At 32.8% G+C, this 22271-nt stretch overlaps 1 protein-coding gene and 1 long non-coding RNA gene across 3 annotated transcripts; both read left to right on the forward strand.

Moving 5' to 3' along the window:
* The first annotated feature begins 2982 nt into the window (after window positions 1–2982).
* Window positions 2983–9047, forward strand: LOC127074626 (folate transporter 1, chloroplastic). 2 transcript variants are annotated; one of them, XM_051015962.1, is made up of 11 exons: window positions 2983–3297; window positions 3388–3464; window positions 4555–4631; window positions 5111–5204; window positions 5574–5667; window positions 6476–6549; window positions 7644–7757; window positions 8091–8162; window positions 8296–8316; window positions 8416–8483; window positions 8720–9047. In XM_051015962.1, exons 1-11 carry the CDS (start codon window positions 3174–3176, stop codon window positions 8850–8852), a joined length of 948 nt encoding a protein of 315 aa, XP_050871919.1. In that variant the 5' UTR covers window positions 2983–3173; the 3' UTR covers window positions 8853–9047. The 2 variants fall into 2 exon arrangements, with proteins under 2 accessions (XP_050871919.1, XP_050871920.1); XM_051015963.1 differs by having other exon boundaries at window positions 7647–7757.
* A 1594-nt stretch (window positions 9048–10641) lies between these two features.
* LOC127074628 (uncharacterized) lies at window positions 10642–13266 on the forward strand. Its single transcript, XR_007786073.1, has 2 exons — window positions 10642–11206; window positions 11510–13266. It is a non-coding gene; the product is annotated as an uncharacterized LOC127074628 (long non-coding RNA).
* The last annotated feature ends 9005 nt before the right edge of the window (window positions 13267–22271 follow it).

Below are 22271 nucleotides of genomic sequence, written 5' to 3' on the forward strand. Positions count from 1 at the left end.
CAGGTTGAAACAAACGTAGCATAGACAACGCATAGACAACAATAACAAAAAACTGAAATGGGGCAAAGCTAAAACAAAGCAAGAAATAGGGCAAAGCTAAAACGAAACAAACGTACCTTTGGTGCCAGAAGGAGGAAACGTCGTAGATCTAACAGAGGTGGAAGGAGAACGCCTTAGAACCCTAACGTGAAAAAGAACGAAAATAACAGAGAGTGAAATAACAAAACGCGCAGTATGTTATAATTTTAATGTTTACTAAACGGGACCTTAGAGGGCGCTTGTGGAAAAAAAGCGCCCTCTAAGGTGCACTGTCTATTGCTCCTTATTTTTTCGCTTCACTTTAGACAACGCTTTTGTAATAAAGCGCCCTCTAAAGTGCGTTGTTGTACATGGACTTAGAGAGCGCTTCCTTAGAAGCGCCCTCTAAGGGTATCCTTAGAGGGCGCTTGCATAAACGCGCCCTCTATTGTTGTCCCTCCATTTCCTCATTATTTTTTCGCTTCACTTTAGAGGGCGCTTTGTTACACAAGCGCTCTCTAAAGTGCGTTGTTGTACATGGACTTAGAGAGCGCTTTTTTAAAAGCGCCCTCTAAGGGTATCCTTAGAGGGCGCTTTCATAAACGCGCCCTCTATTGTTGTCCCTCCATTTCCTCATTATTTTTTCGCTTCACTTTAGAGGGCGCTTTGTTACACAAGCGCTCTCTAAAGTGCGCTGTTGTACATGGACTTAGAGAGCGCTTTTTTAAAAGCGCCCTCTAAGGGTACCCTTAGAGGGCGCTTTCATAAACGCGCCCTCTATTGGTGTCCCTCCATTTCCTCATTATTTTTTTGCTTCATTTTAGAGGGCGCTTTGTTTCAAAAGCGCCCTCTAAAGTGCGCTGTCTATTCCTCCTTATTTTTCTCTTCACTTTAGAGTGCGCTTCTTTAAGAAAGCGCCCTCTAAGGTGCGCTGTCTATTCCAGTTTTTGGCGTAGTGTGTATAAACCTTTTGATCTATAATGTCATTCAATTGCTTATTATTCTTAATGTTTTTTATGTGAGATACTCTTTTAATCTGATCTTGGGCACATAAGGAATATTGACCATTAGTTTATGTGTTGGACCTAGAGCAATTATTGTACTTACATTGGTTGAATAAGAATATGAGACCCCAAGTAATGACATAAATAATTAACGTTCTATACATCGCCTAACCCTGCTTACGCTGGCGGACTAGGAATAGAAAACTCTGAGTAGTGGTTAGTGAGTTATTTCGTGAATGATCAACTATAACGATTTTGTTAATTCGTTGTGGTGTTATAGTGATAAGACCATTCATACAAGGCATCAAACATCAACAATAGAGGAATATGAGATTCTAGAACACAACCTGACCGCTTTCGTGATATTGTTTACTCGTTTACTTACTTTTCGCACAAAAACTCGAAAATCCCCCTTTTACTAGTTTTCTATACATTGCACACATTTTGTCTTGCTTGAATGCAGTCCCTATGAATTTGATCTTTTTATTACTTCGACATTATCGGTGCACTTGCCGAAAAGTCATCAAGTTTTTGACATCATTGCCGGGGACTATTGATTTTTCAACAAGGCGAAGTTTGTGCAATTATTTATTTATTTTTTAATATTTATTATTTTCGTTTTATTTTCTTGTTTATAATAGTGCTACTGATGAAAATTATTTTAATTATTTTAGTTAAATTACCACAGTGTTTAATTATTCTTTTTTATATATTTGCACGGATTTTTTTTGTCAAATTATCATAGTATTTAATTCTTTTTGTTTTAATTATCATAGTGCTATTTATTAAAAATTATTTTTGTTTTATTTTCAAATTATTGAATTTATCGATTATGCGATCAATATGTTTGGTTAATCCTTTTGAAAACCATTTGAAAAAGGATTTGTTGAGTTGATTACAATCTATTAGATTGTGGTTGGATTTGAAGATCAACAAAATCATACAAAATTCTAAACGAAATCAATTGCACACAAGGTATTAGATAATTTGTCTCAACCGTATTTTTGTATATTTTATCATTGGGAATAATCCATACTTTTAACATAACATTCAATTGCATGTGGTTGAAAGTTTCTTGATCAAATTTGTGTTCATTATCATACTTTGATTGTACTTACGCATATCCGAGATTTTCAATAGCGGTTCAGTTAGACGTTTCGATCCGGGTCATTTCCGCTTACCATAAAAATTTTCAAAACAATTTTTATTAAAGTTTTTAACTTGAGATCTATTCACCCCCTCTAGATCGTTACATATCGTCTAACACCTCCCTATTTGTAGATTGTGATTGATTGCACCCGAAACAATCTCTTAACAAATAAACTAACTCAACTAAAACACAAATAAAGCTAAGTCTTACAACTCTGTCGAGATACACTTCGACATGTAATACATTTTGACACCTAGGTGATTCTACATTTTTTTGTTTTTGTCGAACAACCTGCTTCGACATAAGGAATTGCAATTCAACACATATGACGACTTGGACCACAAACATCTTTCCATAACACATTTTTACCACCAACTACAAGAAAAAACCGCGATTTTTCCTTTTCTCAAACGCGAAATCCTTCGTTTTTTGTTGTCACAAAGTTGAAATAAAACTGTTCATGCAAACTAGAAATAGAGTTCTTAAACAACGCAAATGAAGAAAGACAAACCTTTTAAACAGAGAGAGAGAGACGTTAAGGTTCAATGGTAAATGTTACTACATAATTATATCAGAATAACAAAATTGAAAATATTGTGATTTCATGCCATCTTATCAATTATATTCAACGTGACACTTCTCATATTTAACAATTTGTTAAAAAATATTTATCATATGTAAATTCACGTCAACTTTCGTTAAATCAATAAATAAAAAGTGTGAACGAAAAAATTAAAAAGACAGTTCTTTTAATTTTTTTTTATAAAATTAAAATCGATTTTTTATATAGTATTAATTTAATTAATCCGTGCAAATATGCGTATGTGTTTTTGCTAAAGTAGTATCCAAATTTCCAGTTTCTCTTATCAAACGTTGCACGTGACAAGACAAATTACTACTTTGAGAGTCGAGAAAATTGATCCCAAAAAAGAGAAGAACAAAACCGATTCTATTAAATCTCTTCTTAAACCAATTCTACTCTGAATTTCAAATCTTCTCATATGTCAACGGAAGCGCCCAAGCGCGACCAGTGGCAATGGGAGAATGCCATCGCCGGTGCCGCCGCCGGATTCGCTACCGTCGCCGTCATGCATCCCCTAGACGTTGTCCGAACTAGGTTTCAAGGTTCCTTCTAATCTTCATATAAATCAGTTTCTTTTTTCAGTTTTTCCCTACATTGTATTCAATTTTCTGATGCACTATTTGATTGCGCAGTTAACGATGGTCGAGTCTCACATCTTCCCGGTTACAAGAACACCGCTCACGCAATTTTCACCATTACTCGCTCCGAGGTTTGTGTTTAGTAACCTGACCTACTTCCATGTTTTTTCCTCTTTCAATTTTCGTTGCGAATTACCGTCATAGTTAAATATGCAATTTTCTGCAGTTCAACAATAACGAATCACTTGTTTCGGTTCATGCTCTTCAGCTATCATAACATGTTACACTTTCTAGAAAGAAGAACTAGAAATACGTTTGATTGCTAAACCTACTTGTATCCATTGACACTTGCTACTAGTATAGCCTATTTTTCAGAACCACTCATAAATGGCACTATGATCTTCAGGGTGTCTAGTGATATCAATACAAACTGAGTTTTCTTGACTGATTGTATCAAGCTAGAAAAGATGAACACCACGTTGACATGTAACATGAAAAAACATAAATTCTAAACTATAATGAATACATCCTTGTTTCATAAGTCAGCATCTGTCATTATAAAATATACTATCTTTGGTATCAAATAATTGTGGCATCCCACTTACACTGGTACCGGAGTTTACGCACAATTGAAATATGTAGGCTAGAAGTATCCAAAATGATACATGCCCAGCACTGGTATGACAGCTGTTTTGGAGTGAGTGTGTTTCACAAATCACAGGTGTCTAGGCTGTTAGTTGTGCCCTTTTTTGTGAGGGTCATTTGTCCTTGTTGGTTATTGAATGTTAAGTCAAGCCTTTAGATTTCATTTTTCACCTTATGCCTGTTCTTACTTTTGTGAGAGAAACCTCTCGTGTAACTACTAACTAGTTGTTACGTCTGTTGCTAGGATCATAGGTTTTGATGTCCTTTATTTCCACTTACAATTTATAGGTTAGGCATTAGTAATTTGATCTTTTGTGAATTACAATAGGAGATTGTTAGTAATGGACCTCATGTCACGACTCAAAACCTATGTTAAACAGAAGCCTATAGATAAAATTAGGCTTAAGGCATAGATTATATAATATTAGTCAATTGTTTATTTAATTTATTATAGGCTGTTTGTCTAGTTATTACTAACTGCTATATGTGCAATAACTGCTAAGTGACTTCTGCTCTAGGTATTTTGTGCATGTCATACCAGAATGTGTTACTAATGTTCCGTGGTTTGTCTTGCAGGGATTAAGAGGGCTATATGCAGGCTTTCTTCCTGGGGTTCTTGGGTCAACTATATCCTGGGGTTTATATTTCTTTTTGTAAGTAGCAACTCCAATCATCAAAGATAAACTGTATTGAGTGAAGTTTTAATCTCTCATTTTTATGTTCGTTTCGAGAGAATGATATTATATCAGGATTCAGGATGGCAGACTCTTTATTTTCGCATTTGATGTTTTTGCATGTAGATTCCTTTCTCTCACAGCCATATCTTATTTTTATTAATCAGGGCCTAATCAATATGTTGTAGTCTACAGTACATGACGATGGAAGATAAATATTCTGTTTTTTTGTGTAAAACTTGCGTGACACTCATTATTCACTAATAGATAAGGCCTTCTTTTCAGCATTAATGTGTTTGTTTGTACGATGGAAGCTTGTATACAACCTGTTAGTTTCACCATGCTTTTTTGAGGGGAAATCACATTGCTTGTTTTTTATTATGTCAAAGGATTTTCTGGTTGCTTTCCTTGAAGACCCAAATCATCATTCCATCTTTTTATTTTTTTTGCAACTGTAGCTATGACAAAGCTAAACAAAGATATGCTAGGAGCAGAGAGGAGAAGTTGAGCCCAGGTCTTCATCTTGCCTCAGCTGCGGAAGCAGGAGCTTTGGTGAGTGTTCAAAAATACAATGTTATGAATGGAAATCCACACTTATAATTCATATTAAGATATTTGGATAGAGAATATGTTGTTCAATCCTGCTAGCATTTTGTTGTTATTTGTTGCAGCTTTGAGTAAGTTTCAGCATCTCCCTTGGTTTTTGCATTTTATAATTTTGTTTCTGTCAGGCTCAAGAGTGACAAGAAATGATACAATGAAGTGCTTTTTGCAAAACTGTATTAGATATATTTCCCAATGATAGCCGTTGCTTGAATAGTACGCAGCTATGGAATTAACATGCTTAACTTTACTACTTTCTTAATAAATGGGGTCAAAACATGAACCTACAGTCATTTTGATTTCCTTCACCTATGTCAGGTTTGCTTCTGCACAAATCCTGTTTGGCTAGTGAAGACAAGATTGCAGCTTCAGACTCCTCTTCATCAGACACGACCTTACTCTGGGCTATATGGTCTACTCTCCATCTTACACTAACTTTATTCTCTACTCTCCATCTTACACTAACTTTATTCTCTGAACTGTTCAATTTGGGTTAATTTTCATGATGTTCACGTCTTTTTGTAGGATAAGACTTGGTTGTTGTTGTTTTGTTCATGTCTTTTGTACTTTGGCTCTAGAGGTTAGCTATAATTTACTCTCTCCGTCTCATAATAAGTGTCTTGTTTGAGCTATGCGCGGTTCTTAAGAAAATGATTATATGTATTGATATTAATGATAAAATTAGTATCATTTACTAAAATACCCTTATTAGTTATAGTCAGAGGAGTTGTTGAATAGAGTGAAAGTTAATAAATAAGGGTATAGTATTGGGAAAAAGTAATAAATGTTGTATTGGTATTGTAAAAAGACATTTATTTTGAGAGGAGTAATAGCTTAAATGTATCTTTTACGCATAGACTTTTTTAATCTCAATCACCTTAGCCAAACTGAGCTAGAAATTAGTATTTATATGTTGAAAGATAGCTCATTTTCACTGACTGGTTCATTGGAATCACAGTATTTGGTGGGACGTTTATCCTTGTGGGAAGTTTTATATTTATATCCGTACTACATGTGTTATCTACATTCAGTAACTAATTTCTACTTGGTATTAAGCATACTCATTCATCCCATTCCTTTCAAGTTTCAGCTACCTAAAAGCTAAACCATGATAGTCACTGTATATTTTGCATATTGTGGTTATATTCACTATTATACGAATTGCTAACCAGCCATACAATTTTTTATAACATTTTTTTATCTGTAAAATCAAATATCAGATGCACTTAGGACCATAATGAGGGAAGAAGGATTTAGTGCACTTTACAGAGGGATTGTTCCCGGTTTATTTCTGGTATGTTGCTGCCTCTTGTTATCTTTCCTGTCAATCTTGGCCCTTAAAATTATAATGTGTGGAGTTGAGCTTAAATAAATATTAAAGGTCTTAAAAGGAAAGAGATAAAAGCTCAATGGATAATAACACTGAGCCAATTACAACTAGCCGCTACGAACTCTTCAATCCGACCTGCCAATTTAACCCATTAACCATGAGAAACCTCACAATAGATCCTTCCAATTAGTTACTGTCAAATTTCAATCAGAATTAGTTTATCATCTGATTGCACATGGTCACTAATACATGTTAGCATAATGTGTCGATTGTGATGAACTGGTTGTTTTATTCTATCATATACACATACTCATCATTATATGATTTGCTAATCATTCACGAAATTTCATCTTTTAAAATTAAAACAGTCATGCATTTAGGTCCATTATGTGGGAAGAAGGATTTAGTGCACTTTACAGAGGGAGTGTTCCTGGTCTTTTTCTGGTATGTTGCTTGCTTTTGTTATTTTTGTCGATCTTGGCACTTAAAATTTAATAAAAGATAAATATAATATGTGGGATTGTGCATAGATAAAGATAAAGGTCTTTTTTTTTCAATCTTCAGTGAACATAACATCAGTTGCAACTAGCCACCAGGAACTTGATTATGCCAATTAAATCTATGGACTATCAGAAACTTCATTCAATTTCTGTTGTATGTTAAAGAATTTATTTGTTATGTGATTGTCTCGTGATCACCAACATATGTCATTGGATGACTTGGTCAAGTCATATTGTCTCCAGCAATCACTCATATTCCATGTTAGAAATAGATTACACACTCTTCTAAATATCTCTCAATAATATATTTGGTAACAAGTTTTTCAGAAAAATTAAAATATCATGTGACGGAGGCACCGAGCTCATGACCTCTATCATTAGCCATATCTCATTCCTAACAATATGTTTATAATGATAGAGGTCATGAGCCCGGTCACATGATTTTTAACTTTTTTGAAAAACTTGATGGCTGCTGGCTATATTAAGTATTTACAAAATCACGCATTTTATTGTCTTCCTGTTGTTTATAGAGAGTTTGCTTGAATTTGTGCGCTTCAGCAGGTCTCTCATGGTGCTATTCAGTTCACCGCCTATGAAGAGCTGCGTAAAACTATTGTTGATTTGAAGAGCAAGGGAAGTGAAATACAAAATCAAAACCCTGATCAACTCTTGGTAAGTTAGTGGACTTTTGGTCCATTTAAATCTGATACCTCCCATGTACTGGACTGTTTATATTTAAATGATTGAAATATTATACCAACCATTCTTTCAGACGATAAGGCTTTATTAAGTTGTTTAAATGGATACTTTGAATTCTAGGACATTTTAAATGAGAGAAATGTCGCTTTATGCATATTTTGAGTCTTGTTCTCTTAGCATCCTGCTATAGTGCTCTGTGATGCTTATAAATTATTTCATTTGAATGTTATGTGCAAAGGCAATTATTCAGGATATTTTCCAAGATTTACAGTTGCGGTTTTTTTGATATTTTATTTGTTTACCCAGAATTCTGTTGATTATGCTGTTCTTGGAGCAACATCAAAAGTTGCTGCAATACTCCTAACCTATCCATTTCAGGTGCAATTCTATGCCCCCTTGTCTTTTGAAGGAGAAAGATTTGGACTCTAGTTTTCTTGAACATAATATATTAATCCTCAAAGAAGTAGCTTTCTGATATGACATACTGTCTTTTTTCCTCCTCTTTTTTCAGGTTATCCGCTCCCGTTTGCAGGTATCAGAGTGTGGTTACAAGGATAGGGATGATACATAGTGCTTATTTTTAATTGTGTATCTTTCTCAAAACTGGACTGAAATTTCTTTCTCTCTGCAGCAACGACCCGGTGGTGATGGGATACCAAGATATAAGGACAGCTGGCATGTTGTGAAAGAAACTGCACGGTACATATTAAAACCCATTCAGATATACTTTGCATCTTTTCACTGACAAACAAGCAAAGGTGAAGTGGGTTAAGAATGATAGTATGATAAATGTTATTGGTAATTGCATTTCTTAGACCTCGCAACACAATAGGCTGACTCTCGCGTAACCCTGCAAATGAATTGATATGCTCTTGAAAAGTTCAAATTGAACCAATCTTTTGTGTATTGGTATTGATTATGTTCTGTTCTTGCAGATTTGAAAGTGTCCGAGGTTTTTACAAGGGAATCACGCCAAACCTCTTGAAAAACGTTCCTGCTTCTTCAATTACATTTATTGTTTATGAAAATGTTCTAAAATTACTAAAACTAGCTAGAAAGAATGACTGAGTATTCTCCTTTTACTTTATGCTGATTTATTCTTTCTTTTTTATTATGGTGTTAGTCTCCTCTGATTTCATATTTATGGCATTGAATAATCTCTAGTTTTTCTCATCACTTTTTAACGATGGGTTGCTACACACTATGTGATCCAATAATGTGAATACTTAATTTTATTAACGAATTTTTTGTACCTTTTTCTTATCAGATCTTTCCTCACATATGTATCATAGCACCTGAAGTTACCTACCACAAGTCATTTTAACATTTTTAGGAGAAGTATTTCATTTCCTTTGAATCTTAAACGTGAATACTTAGTAACAGTATTTCTTTTGTGAGAACGTAAAATGAATAAGGGGACAATTTTCATCTAGGACCTGGTATTCATATATAACTAAAGTTTAACCTTAACTATTTCATAATAACTAGTTAGCAATTGGAATCAAATTATCAAAATAAAGAAGATTTTTAATCTCATTAATATTGAACTTCTTTAATCATCTAAAAATCAATTTGATTAATGGACCCGTAATAAATAGAATTATAACATATATACTTTAATGTCAATACTAATATGTTTATAATTTAAAATATGTCTATTTTAAAGAGGAATGCTATAATAACACCAAAATTTACATCAATATTTACAGCTTATCACACTATGTGAGAGTTACATACAATAATGTTCAAGCACGCAAAGGTTTTAATAAATATTAAAAAAATCTAAAGCACTCTATAAAATTCGGTATAGTGTCAAAAAGTAGTGTCAACTTAACATTTTCTTTAAAAAGACATATAAGATCGAGAGTTACATACAACAAACGATAACCAATAAAAACCAATATCTTACTTTTTAACATGTTTTTGTTGTTGGTCTAAAACCAATACTAATTGACGTAGACATGACAATGGGGCGGGGCGGAGATTTCCCAAATAATTTTCGTTCCCACCCAAAATTTAAATGAGGATGGAGAATTAAAATTCAAATCAGTTTCAAATAAATTTGAGTAGGATTTGAGCATCCCCGTCCCGCCACTATTCATTTTATAAAATCAAACTTTTAAATAAAAAATATTTATTTTTTTCAAAATCAAATTACATTATAAATAATAAAATAAAATAACTAAAAAAATTCCATACATACATTTCAAATATTTTAAACAAATCAAAATATCAAAACATTAACCACATATTTAATATTCCAAATTATCAAAACTAAGTAATAATGTATATGATAAAATAAACGGGACGGGTTCGTGCTCGGGGATGGGTCCGGGATGGGTAATAATGTCCCCATTACTCGCTCCGCCCCATATTTTCTAATCGAGGAAAACCCAAAATCAATCAAAGCAAATTTTCTCGGTCAACTTCAGACGGATTTGGGTGGGTACCTGCGAGTATGAATTATGTTGTCATGCCTAAATAAACGAGACAAAAATAATTACTCCTATTAACACATCAAAAAGCTCTCACCTTATTGAAGTGTTTCATGGTGAAATAACTATAAAAGAATGGTTTGAGAATAAAAAAAGGTATATTTTTAAAAAAATATTTCAAGATAGCATCTATAATATAAGGAAATAAGACGTTGTGGAAAATCCAACTTTGCCTCAATCTAAAATTCTACCATGTCATCAAAATGGGGTAAATGTGCTCCAAAATTTACTTTATTGAACAAAGTTTGCATTACAACCAATTTAATTGTCAAGTTAGTCATGTTTTAGTATGTTTTGACTTTTGTTTAACTCATTTGTTTGCTTTTTTCTTCCAAAAGAAATTGAAAACGTGTGACAAAATTTATAGTCATGTCACCCGTTTCCTTTTTCACATATCACATCTTGGAAACTACTTTTCCTACTTTCCTTAAACTCTGTGTTTTCACATTCCCATTCAACTTCTTCTCTCTCCTTCTTCCACAACTACATTTCCCGTCCTTCTACTCTCTCCTTCTCCATCCTCTTTCTTCGTCTTCTTTCTCCTTCTTCCTCGTATTTCTCCGGCTTCTCTGTGTGTTTTGTGTCTTACTTTTTTCCAAAAATGATATCTTCTCTCTTCCACTACCTCTGTTTTCCAATTCTTCTTTCTTCTCTTCCTTTTCTTCAACAAAAACAACCGAGTTGTGGGACGATTTACAGATATATAGAAATCAAAGTTTTTCAGGGTTTATGCTATTTTGTTTTGACCTAAGATTATTGGTGTTGCTGGAATGGGAAAGATGACGACGACTATGACGTTTCCGACGATTTTACAGTGATATGCGATATCGTTGTGGTAGATCTGTGATGGATCTTGGTAAAAAAAAGGGACTTGTGGATCTGGAACATTGATTTTTGAATGTTCTGAATCAAATTTGCAAACTTGAGGTAATTATCACAAATTGATTTTTTTCCGGATATAGATTGCAACAATAGAACTTTTATAGATTGCAGGTTATTCATGGGATAAAAAAATTATCCAATTTGACCGCATATATCAGTTTGATTTTTTACTTTATGAGATTTTCACAGTTTTGATTCATATTCATGGATTTGTCACTCGTCTATTCTATGATTATTCTAGTTCAATTTTAGAAAAATGAAGAACTTGTAGTTTATGAACTAAGCATGAAACTTGACCTGTTTCATTATATGGACATAATCTCTGATAAAGTTGGTGTACTTTTCAAGACATGAAGGTCAATCAGATGATAATAAAAGGAAGAAAAGTTTAAAGGAGCGGTTAGGGCTTTTTAATGGTAATAGGAGCAACTTTCGTATTCTTGGTGGAAGGATTTCACTTTGTGAAGTTTGAAACAAGAAAGATCAACACGTGCTTAGATTTCATTCATTCAAAACAGCTTCACCGTGGTGGTATAATAGTATTGAGCATTCAAATATCATCTATTATTTTGTTGATTTTGTGTTCATTTAACCGAATTCAACATTGGTAAAAAAAGTTAGCACATTAATACAACTTAACTTATGAAAACTTTATCACGTTACTCAGATGCCGCAGCTAATGAAAATGCCATAATTAAGGTGACTTCGAGTCTTCGTTGTCTTGGCTTAACTAGGAGCTATGCGCTAATATCCACTCTAATAGTATCTTTTTCTGTTTGGATTACATCATTTCTTTAATGGTAATGCTAACTTGTGCCCTAGGGGCACAAGTTAAGAACCGAATGAAGAAATGTTATCTTGGAAATTGTGTATTAATTTTAATAAAAATATAAAATTAATTTTTTAATTGTTTTTTCCAATACAAATTTTCTATAAGTGGTTTTCTTAACTTGTTCCCCTAGGGCACAAGTTACCATTACCCTTTCTTCAAATCATCAATTATAATTTATACGAGATAGCAAATATAAAGCTACAACCTTTCGCCGCTTATCACATGTGTTAGTAGTTACTATCAAAATGATGTCTGATTTGCTTTGCCCTCTGGTATACAAACTAATATTGATGATTTTTCTATTTATTTTATTTGTTGTTATTGTTAGTATTATTTGTAATTTTAGCATTATCTGTTTTGGAAGCGGTCAAATTGGACATTTTTTTTATCCCTTTTCTACTTGTCTTCTGCTTTGATGGCTATGAAATACTAGACTAATGCATTCATTTTGTGACAAAGACGGCTGGAGGTGGAGCATACAAGTATATTGACCTTTTTAAAGTCATCACACACAGTGAGTCGTGCATTTATTTTTCTGTTTAAAATTTAATTATGAAATGTTTGTCTCATCTTGAAAATAAACGTTATCTATATCAAGGTTTTCTGACATGGTAGAAAATGCGTGTTTACTCATCGAAGAAGATGAATCAATGCGCAGGATTGGTGATGGAGGATCAAAGGCCTCATAAACGAATGAGATGTCTACTAAATCTGGAGTATCTAGAATAATTTCGGGGATCATAATTACATGTGCACTTTTGTTTCTAACGCCACTATTTGAGAGCATACCTCAAATTTGCTTCAAGTTTTTATAGGTCATTTATGTCATGTTTGAAAATGTTTTTTCCCGATGTTATCGGAGTCACACTAAATTCTTTTAAATTGAAGTTGTGTTTGCACCTATTACATTATACAACTAACATTTGCTAGGCTTTAATCCATTTAAGTAGATTGAAATGTGACGCAAATGTTCAAATTGGTCATTGAAAGATAGCTACTAAGTTAATCCATTTTAGAGATTAATTCATTCCTTCAGTGTTTAATGTAATCATTGATTTAAGGATCAAATTGTTAAAGAAAGGGCAGCCTGATAACTAGTTGGTTTGTATGGATGGAGCTCTTGTCATAATGGGCTATAGGGAAATGCTAGAGTTATTTTGGATCTTTTGTAGACAGCCTTACCTTGTGTTATAATGGATGTTATAATGTGCTATTGACCATTGCAACATTTTTGGTAGTTTCATGATTTATAGAATCAATATCCTATAATCAATAGTCACATATTATGGACCTACTGATTTATCCATTTGATTCATTGGTATTACATGAAGTACATGTATATGCAACGAAAAATGGTTTGTTTGTCATGGAGACCTCTGCCAAATCTGCAGCCAATGTTAATAAAGTGTTTTATGAAATTGGTGATATTTTAAGGAAGCAGTCTATAATGATTTGGTAATGCTACTAATATTTTAATTGAGAATTTCTTATGCAATTTTAATATTTTTTACACACTATCTGATTTAAGGCTTTGTGAATTTTCGGGAAAGAAAAGATGTGATTCCCCATGGTTGCTCATAAGTTGTTAGACCATTTGTCACAACCAAAGCCTATATATTTGGAGCATAACATTAAGATTTTTGGAGTTTGTCCTGCTGGAACTGTATGTTATGACGTACAGGTTGACGTGCCTATACCACTGCAGAAAGAAATGTTTGGTATTTTGGTTAGTAACATCATTAATAGTCACAAAGAGATGTAGAAGACGTGCTTTCTTTCTTAGTTTTAGCCAGTCTCAATCAAAGTTTATCAACACCAGGATCGGTCCTGACTTTTTAGAGATCCGGGGCAAATAATACAAATGGACCCCTAACAAAAAATACAAATTAAAAAAAACATCTATTTAAATTGTAAATAGAATCAACAAAATCAAAAGTAGTCGTTTATCCATGTAACTAATATAAAAAAAGATATATTATATTCAATATTATGAAAATACCATCTAACTACTTAAAAAAAGTCTCTTTTCTAGCATTTTTTGAAGCAAATTCTTCAATCAAGTGTTCATAATGTATATTCTCCAACAAATCATTCTCAATTGCTATCAAGGCTAATCCATTAAGCCTTTCTTTTATAATAAATTTATCAAGAGCCCTTAATTGAGATTGAGTTAACTCGTCAAGTCTTTTCTTTTTCTTACGCTTCTCACATTCGGAATCAAACTTTCTAATCTTAGGAGGCAATTTAGGAGGCATAGAAGAATAATGAAAATAAATTTAGAACCTGAAATTGAAATTGATCAATCTCGCAACGTTGAAGTCGAACCGATACATTTCGCAGCATTGAAATTGAACCGATAAATAAGAAAATTAAGAAATAATTAGTAAATAAAATTAACATTTACATAACAAATAAAATTAATAAATTACACAAATATGTAATATTTAATTAATTAAATTTAGAAAGATCAAATGAACATTTTTTAGAATAAGTTGTTTCTTAATCCGAATCGATTATTTTAAATCTAACACCACCCAATGAAAATAAAATACCACATAGAAAATAAAGATATAGTAGTTTTCTTATTTTATAAAAAAACTATAAAAGTGCAAAAGGTAGGTTAAAGTAAACTAGTTTATGATAGCAAATTTTTGATATTGTTTTCTTAATTGACATAAGACAAGCACAAAGTGACAATTTCGATTAAGTTGACAGTTAATTTAACTTCACCAATTAAATCATGTATGTATAATAATAGAGATTAAGAAAAAAATTACAAAATTTACGGTGTATTTGATGGAAAAGTGAGATAATTCTAAATAAGAGAATCTGATATATGGGTTGTGAATGAAAAGACAAATTATTGAGATGTTGATTAAACCCTATTGTTGGCTATTGGAAAACGTAAATACAAATTAATATTGAGATAATTTTTATTTTTTATTTAACAATAATAATTATTGGTTTTATTTTGGTGGGCCTATTATTAATTGGACATATTATTTTACAATTTGGTTAAGTTATTTTTGCTTTAGTGGATCTACTATTGACCGGGCCTGTTATATAACTACCTAATTAAAAAAAATGGAGACCCCTATTTTTTGGAGGCCCTGGGCTATGGGCCTTCTTGCCCGGGCCCATGGCTGACCCTGATCAACACTATAATTGCTTCTCGGAGCAAGGATCCAAAGCTTGTTACCGGAGATATCGGGTGTAATTCCAAAAAGGAACAACATTATGAATTTTATAATCAACCTTGGTAAGATTTATGTTGATGTTTTACCTATTCGCTTCACATTGAGGCATGCTACCAAAATAAATTTGTTGTTTGGTTATGACCTGAATGCTATTTTTTGCTTGTTAATTTTGTAGTGTCTTTGAGCGCATGATTTAACTTTGGTGCTGACAACTTTTGTCAGTAGGATTTACTTGAAGATTATACCGTAATTGATGCCATAGAGGAGGAGAATGAGTTTAGTTCATTATGGACTAGAGGAAGAAATGATGATTGAGCTAGATTCATTCAAAAACTCATATCTTAGTGGGTGTAATGTTATTTAATAAGTATATATTAAAATGGACAACAAATTAGGCTATACAAGTTGATCGTTTCCAACTTTAATGGTTTATTTATCTCTAATGTTTTATTTGTTTTGCAGTCTAATCATATTGATCTTTTTCAGTTTAATGACATTTTTGAGTAAACCTACATCAACCTCAGTCGCTGCACCAACAACAAAGAACAAGGAGGTTTCTCAGTCTGAACCAACCACCAACAATGATGGTGGAGTATGTCATGATCTACAAGCTAGGTTAGATAAACTAAGAAAAATGTGATATATGTACGAGTATTTGGATAAGCGTTTCAAAGAAGCATGAAAATAGTGATTTTCTATAAAATCAGAATGTGTTTTAGCGATATTGTGTTTTTATGGTTTGGAGAGAAAGAAGTAAATATCTGTCATTATGATTTATCATTTTTTCCACTTCTCTGATTTGTGAATGTGATTTGTATATGATTTGTAATTTTATTTGCAATCTTTCTCAGGATGCTGATGAAGTAACAATAAAAGATATAATTTATAAGGTGGATACATGTAATTTAAGTTAGTCCTAATTTAATCAGGATAGCTCTGTTGCAGATTAACAATATTGTCGCTAATTATTCTTAAACTAACATGATGGGAGAATGAACTATGAGAAATTTTGTGCAGTGATGAGAAGTGGAATGCCATAACAGAACTAAGGACCACTATTTTAAATCTACTGAATGGAGTCAATTTCACACGTTATTTATCATGAAAGCCAATTGGTTGAGAGACTTAAAGTTGTTGGTTCGACAAGTACCATTATCTCCCATAATATGTAAGACACTTCCTCATGGATTGATGATTACTTTGAGGGCTCTGCAATCTCAATTTTCTTATCCGGGTTGTTTTCTGCGTGTGGTGCTAAAAATAGATTGATTGAAGTATTGTTAAGAATTTGTACATTTAATTTCTGGCCATCACATTTTCGGAGTGGCTTGAACATGAATTTATATGTTAAAATACTAACCATGATGATATCCTTTTAATTATGGTAGAGGAAAGAATATTCATGGGAGAAATATGATTTCCTTAATCTGTATGAGGATTTGCAAACTTAATCAGTTCATATAATAATGTATTTTGTTCATGTGCTAAATTAGAGTTTTTATTTGTAAGTCGTGTCCATGATCTGATGTACTAGCTGGAACAACTGAGATTATGTTTGATTCTAATCATAAGGAAATTCCATGCATGATTACACTTTTTTTTAGCAGTGAATGTATGTAAGTTTCATAATTTATTATTAATCAAAATACAAAATCATAATAATTAATCCCAATACACATCATTAGTTAACTTCAACATTATAATTTCTGTGCAAATATATATTTATACACTACCATCAATTTGACACTCCATGTAATCTGTATCAGCCAACTAAAGTTACATGAGATAACTTTTCATGGTGGAGTTGATGAAGATGTTATTTCACCATTTTTAATTTCAAGAATTTTGGCAGCAAAATCTCAATCATAATCCATCTTCCAATGTAAATCAACTTTGCCTATTTTTTTTTCTCCTCCTAACTTGTGTTGAAAAAAACTATATGCACGATTATTTTAGAATAATCATTGAACTCATACTATACATGTAACATTGAAGTGATACAAGTACACAACAACAACACAAAACTCTTCAAAATTCATTCTTCTATATTATAATGAAGTCAGCCGTAATAAAACAGAAATAACAGCAAAATGTGAGACAGGAAACAATCAAAGTAATAATATCTATAATAACATTAACAGGACAAGGTTTTATTATCGAGGAAAGAAAAACAGTGATACGAAACTCTTTCATGGCATCGGTTGCATATTTCTTTAAGGCATGCCCAAAAATATGAATGAGAAAAACTTATTCTATCTTACAAAATAATAAACTTCTTACAAGTTGATATGATATGACATAACAATAAACCTTGAATGTGGTGACATCCAAATTTAAATCCTAATTGCTCTTGATGAAGTATGGTCAAAATCTGTACTGAACCATCTTGTGTTTAGAATATCTCATGTAAATTACATTCTCATGTAAATCACATTGTTGTTTTAAGGTTCAGATTTGTTGACACAATTTATCAAGTCGAAATGGTGCTGATTCAAATATTTTTATATACGTGAACAACTATAGTATTGATTCAAATACTTTTATGAATTTTGTCAAAATAAAAATAAATTTATATATGAAAAAAAATACATTATTGATTCAAAAATTTATATATGGGAATAAATTTACTATTGATTCAAATATTTTAAAAATATTCTAAAAGCAAAAATAATATTTATATACGAGAAAATAAACATTGTTGATTCAAATATTTTTATATATGAGAACAACTTAACTATTGATTTAAATATTTTTCATAAATATTGTTAAAACAAAATTAATATTCATAGAAAAAACACATGGTTGATTTGAATATTTTTATATACGGGAACAACTTCATTATTAATTAAATATTTTTATAAAATAATGTCAAGACAAAATTAATATTTATATTCGGGAAAAAATACATTGTTAATTCAAATATTTTTATATATGAAAAAAATATTATTGTTATAAACGAAGACAACTTTACTAGTGATTCAAAAATTGAATAATAAAAATTTATCGACAATTTTTTTCAAATATATGACAAAATTAAGGGAGTTTTAAAAAGATTGAGTATATAATTTAAAATTGTATTCTCTCTAAATCATTATCTTATTTAAAAAAAAAGCTAAAACGATTAATTTATCTAATACAAGTTTCAGTAACTTTTATTTTTAATCATTGTATTCATAATATTGTTGTTTACATTTTATCTTCTACATGTACTATTATTTCAATTTAAATATACTATTATTCTTAAGTTTATTATTTTTTCAATTTCCTATTTTTATGATAGTCTCCAAACAAATGCGCGTCCAAAATCATATCCCACCAAAAAACGTACCACGTGCGTAGGCATGAGTTTGTTACTAGTTGTTATAGTAAGTTAAAGCGGTTGGACCAATCAAACCACTTAAACCCTTGGTTTTCTCGATGCGAATTTCTTATCCCATTCTATCAGATTCCAAAAATACATCTCCGGACTCACCTTGTCTTTAATCAAAATGTTAAATGATCCGGAGATGCATCTCCGTAATAATTTAAAACATAGACCATACATTCACTCTGAAAGTCATTTTACACGTTTATTGTTCTGAAGATGCATCTCCATTTATTTTAAGGAGATACATCTCTATAACCTATCAAAACGATGCATATTATGTTTTGTTTATGTTTATTCAGATGAAGATTTATAAACGTTATGTGACGAGATTTAAACCATACAATTGATATGCAAAAATGACATATATAAAACCAGATGATCCAAAAATGATATATAAATAAATTCAAAATACACAATAAAGTAGTATGAAGTGAAAATAAAATACAATCTATAATGAATCCAAAATACAACTACTAAATCCTACTGCATATGTCAGGCTACATCTCCTCTAGCTCCTCGACCTTCAATACCCCCCCCCCCCCCCCCCCCCCCCGTCCTCTGATGTTGTCTCTGATACATCAATGCCTCTGTCATGATAGCATCTAGGACCTGTCTCACGTCAAACCCATCATGGAAGATACCTCTTTAAATGCCTGCATGCACAATCGCCACTATGCGATGACATCTAGAAAACACATCATGAGCATGATCTAATTGTGCATGATCCTCCTATAGTATCTCCTGATGAGATAGCCTCAATGGATCTCCTGGAGAAGCATATAAAATTGTGACACCCTGAAGAATCACCTAATGTACCCGTCGACGTAGCTCTATTCACTCTTAGCAATTATACTTCGTGCCTCATCCTGTACCAGATGATTAAGATAATCATCAAACATGACATTCATTTGCCTACGTGTCAAAGAAGGATGAGCAAAGATAATAGGGTGTATGGGAATGGTCTGAGTGTAGCCGAACTTCCGCATCATGCACTCAGGAAGATGAGGAACATTGACATATGATATGTAAGCCAACCATCCAGAGTATAACATTATGTCATCAAATAGCCACCTCTCACGATGATCAACATAGCTGTTGAAGTACATGTCCTCGGAAACCAAATGGTCAAGATGCACTCTGAATGAATTTGTCATTTAGTTCCCTTTGTGCCAGGAAAATGTAGAAGCACAAGGCGTATCCTCAGTGTAATTCGGTACACCTTCCCAACCAGAGATGCGCGAGAAGTACAAGAGGATCCAAGCCTACAAAGTGTTAGAACACACGAATCATCAGTAATAAAGTTGCAAAGATAAAATGAAAATGACACATAAACATTAAAAGACCAATAAATATTACTGTCAGTAGTCTAATGCTTCATGTGGTATGCTTCGTCTTCCACTTACAACCCTTTGATAACTTCGAGTACAAGTAGACCAAAGAAATTCCACCCAGTTGTACTCATGGATCCCCTTGAAGTCTCGTGGGTATACGACATCTATATAAGTGGCACTATTATCCATAAAAATTGCAGTGTCAACCAAATATAGCAAGTATGCTCTCATAGCATATGCTCTATGGATCCCCACCTGCTCGTTATCACATATAGCCTGCTCTTATATAAGGAGCTCATATGTATATACCTTTTTTCAAGAATTCAAACCTAGCACGATCCCCTATGGTTATTTCCATCTCCGTCATTGCAACCTCTGGGTCAACTCCTAAATAATCTACCATCAACTTGAGTGCCTCGTCTTTGCTAATACTCCAATGGTCTAGAAGTTTTCCTCTGATCGGAAGAAGCAGAAAACACGACACATCGTCGAGTGTGATAAACATCTCACCAAGCGGGAGATGAAATGAAGAGGTCTCGGTGTGCCATATCTCCACGAGTGGATTAAGCATCTCGTGGTTGATCGTAATATAATCGGTCATGTACAAGTCCTTCATCCCAGATAGGGACAAATCTGCCTGAAACCACTCCTGATTTAGCCGAGGTAAGCTAGTAATCTTCCGCCAGTGGTTAATAATCTTCAACGGATCACGATCCTGCAGAAAAATAAATCAATTTCAGAAACTTGTAAGATATTAATTAACGTAAATTAAAAAGAACGAATCCAACTAATGTTACCCCTTCGTTCCAAATATGTTTGGCAGAATGGTCTGGGTATAAAGGAAGTAGTGACAACTCTACATGGCCTCCTCCAAATGCATGAGGTGGATCTGACCCATCATCCTCACCAGCCTCACCATCCAAAGGTGGAACCGGCTCAGAAGCAACAACAACTGGAGGTGGCACTGGCTTAGAAGCATCATCCGTCGGAGGTGGCACTGATGCCTATGGTACCATTGGTGTCTGAGGTACCTCTGACGCATGAATATGTGAACATGAGCCTTTGAAACCTGACTTTTCTCCCGCTGCACTAATGCAGATTGTACAATCCTCGTGTGCCCCATTATATCGTGTTTATCAACCATAATGTCTATAACTAAACCAGACAATTAGTACAAGTAACACTACAAGCAAGAAAATAATAAAAAAAGCCGAGAATTTCCGAAGTTGCATTTCCGGTTACTGGGAAACTAAATCTCCATGATTTTTTGCAACTCTTCGGGTCTTTCAGTGGCAGAAATGCAAACATGCAAACCTAAAAAAATGGTTTGGTGGTGATATACAACAAACAAACATGTTTTACAGTATGTATAAACTAACATTCTTGCATTTCCTACCCATTTCTTACCTAAATTATCATTTCTACTCATTTACACAAAAACTCAAAAAAATTATCAAAATAAAAGACTTACAAATTTAGACTTTGATTCAGTGTTGGATGATGTCTCTGATGACTTTGATGTTAATTGAAGATCCTTTGAGCTAGATTGTTTGATTTTGGACTTGGTTGATGATTTTTTTTTTGAGAGTTTGCTAAAGTTTTGATTTTTTTTTTAGAAATGAGGAAGGAGAAGGGTTCTGGAATGATTTAAGCTCCAATGCCTTCTGGAGATGCATCTCCGAAATATTTTAACGTTAAATCAGAATTTGGTGCTTACGAAGATGCGTCTTCGAAATATGGGGACATTTTACTATTTTCACGTGGTGTCTAAGTAATATATAAGGTGCATTAAGAAATTCCCTTTCTCGATTTGGTCCGCCTTTTGCTAATTTTCTTGCAAGGTTGTTTTGAGGCTGTTTTAGACCTGATGCATATCCAGTTCCCAGCTGACCGATCCAATTCAATGTTTATTATTATGATACATAGTAATGAGTATGATAGAAAAATAAACATAAATACTTTTTAATAAAATAGTAAGTTTTTTTTTAGATGGAGGTAGTAAGTTTTTTTCTCTCGTTTAGTTCCTCTAAGCATGCGCTGCAAGCAATATGTTATGGTTTTTTTCACTCCTTGTTAGGCACATATGTATATAGGAGTAATTGAGGCAAGTGACCCTTATTGTTTTATTTTTTAAAAACTAATAATGACTAATTTAAACACTATTTTAACATACCTTAAATTTTAATATTGTTTGGAAATCAATGGCAATGATAATTTATATATAACAATACTCTTGAATCTAAGATGGAACATTTTTTAAGAGACACCCATGTATGGTTTCTACACACAAAGCGAAAAATATCTCAATGTTGCATTGATCAACAAAATCAAGGTCAATCTGAACATTACGCTAGAAGGAGGGGTCATACCCACATGGTTTAGA

This window comes from Lathyrus oleraceus, chromosome 4 (assembly GCF_024323335.1).
Source record: "Lathyrus oleraceus cultivar Zhongwan6 chromosome 4, CAAS_Psat_ZW6_1.0, whole genome shotgun sequence".
NCBI lineage: Eukaryota > Viridiplantae > Streptophyta > Magnoliopsida > Fabales > Fabaceae > Lathyrus > Lathyrus oleraceus.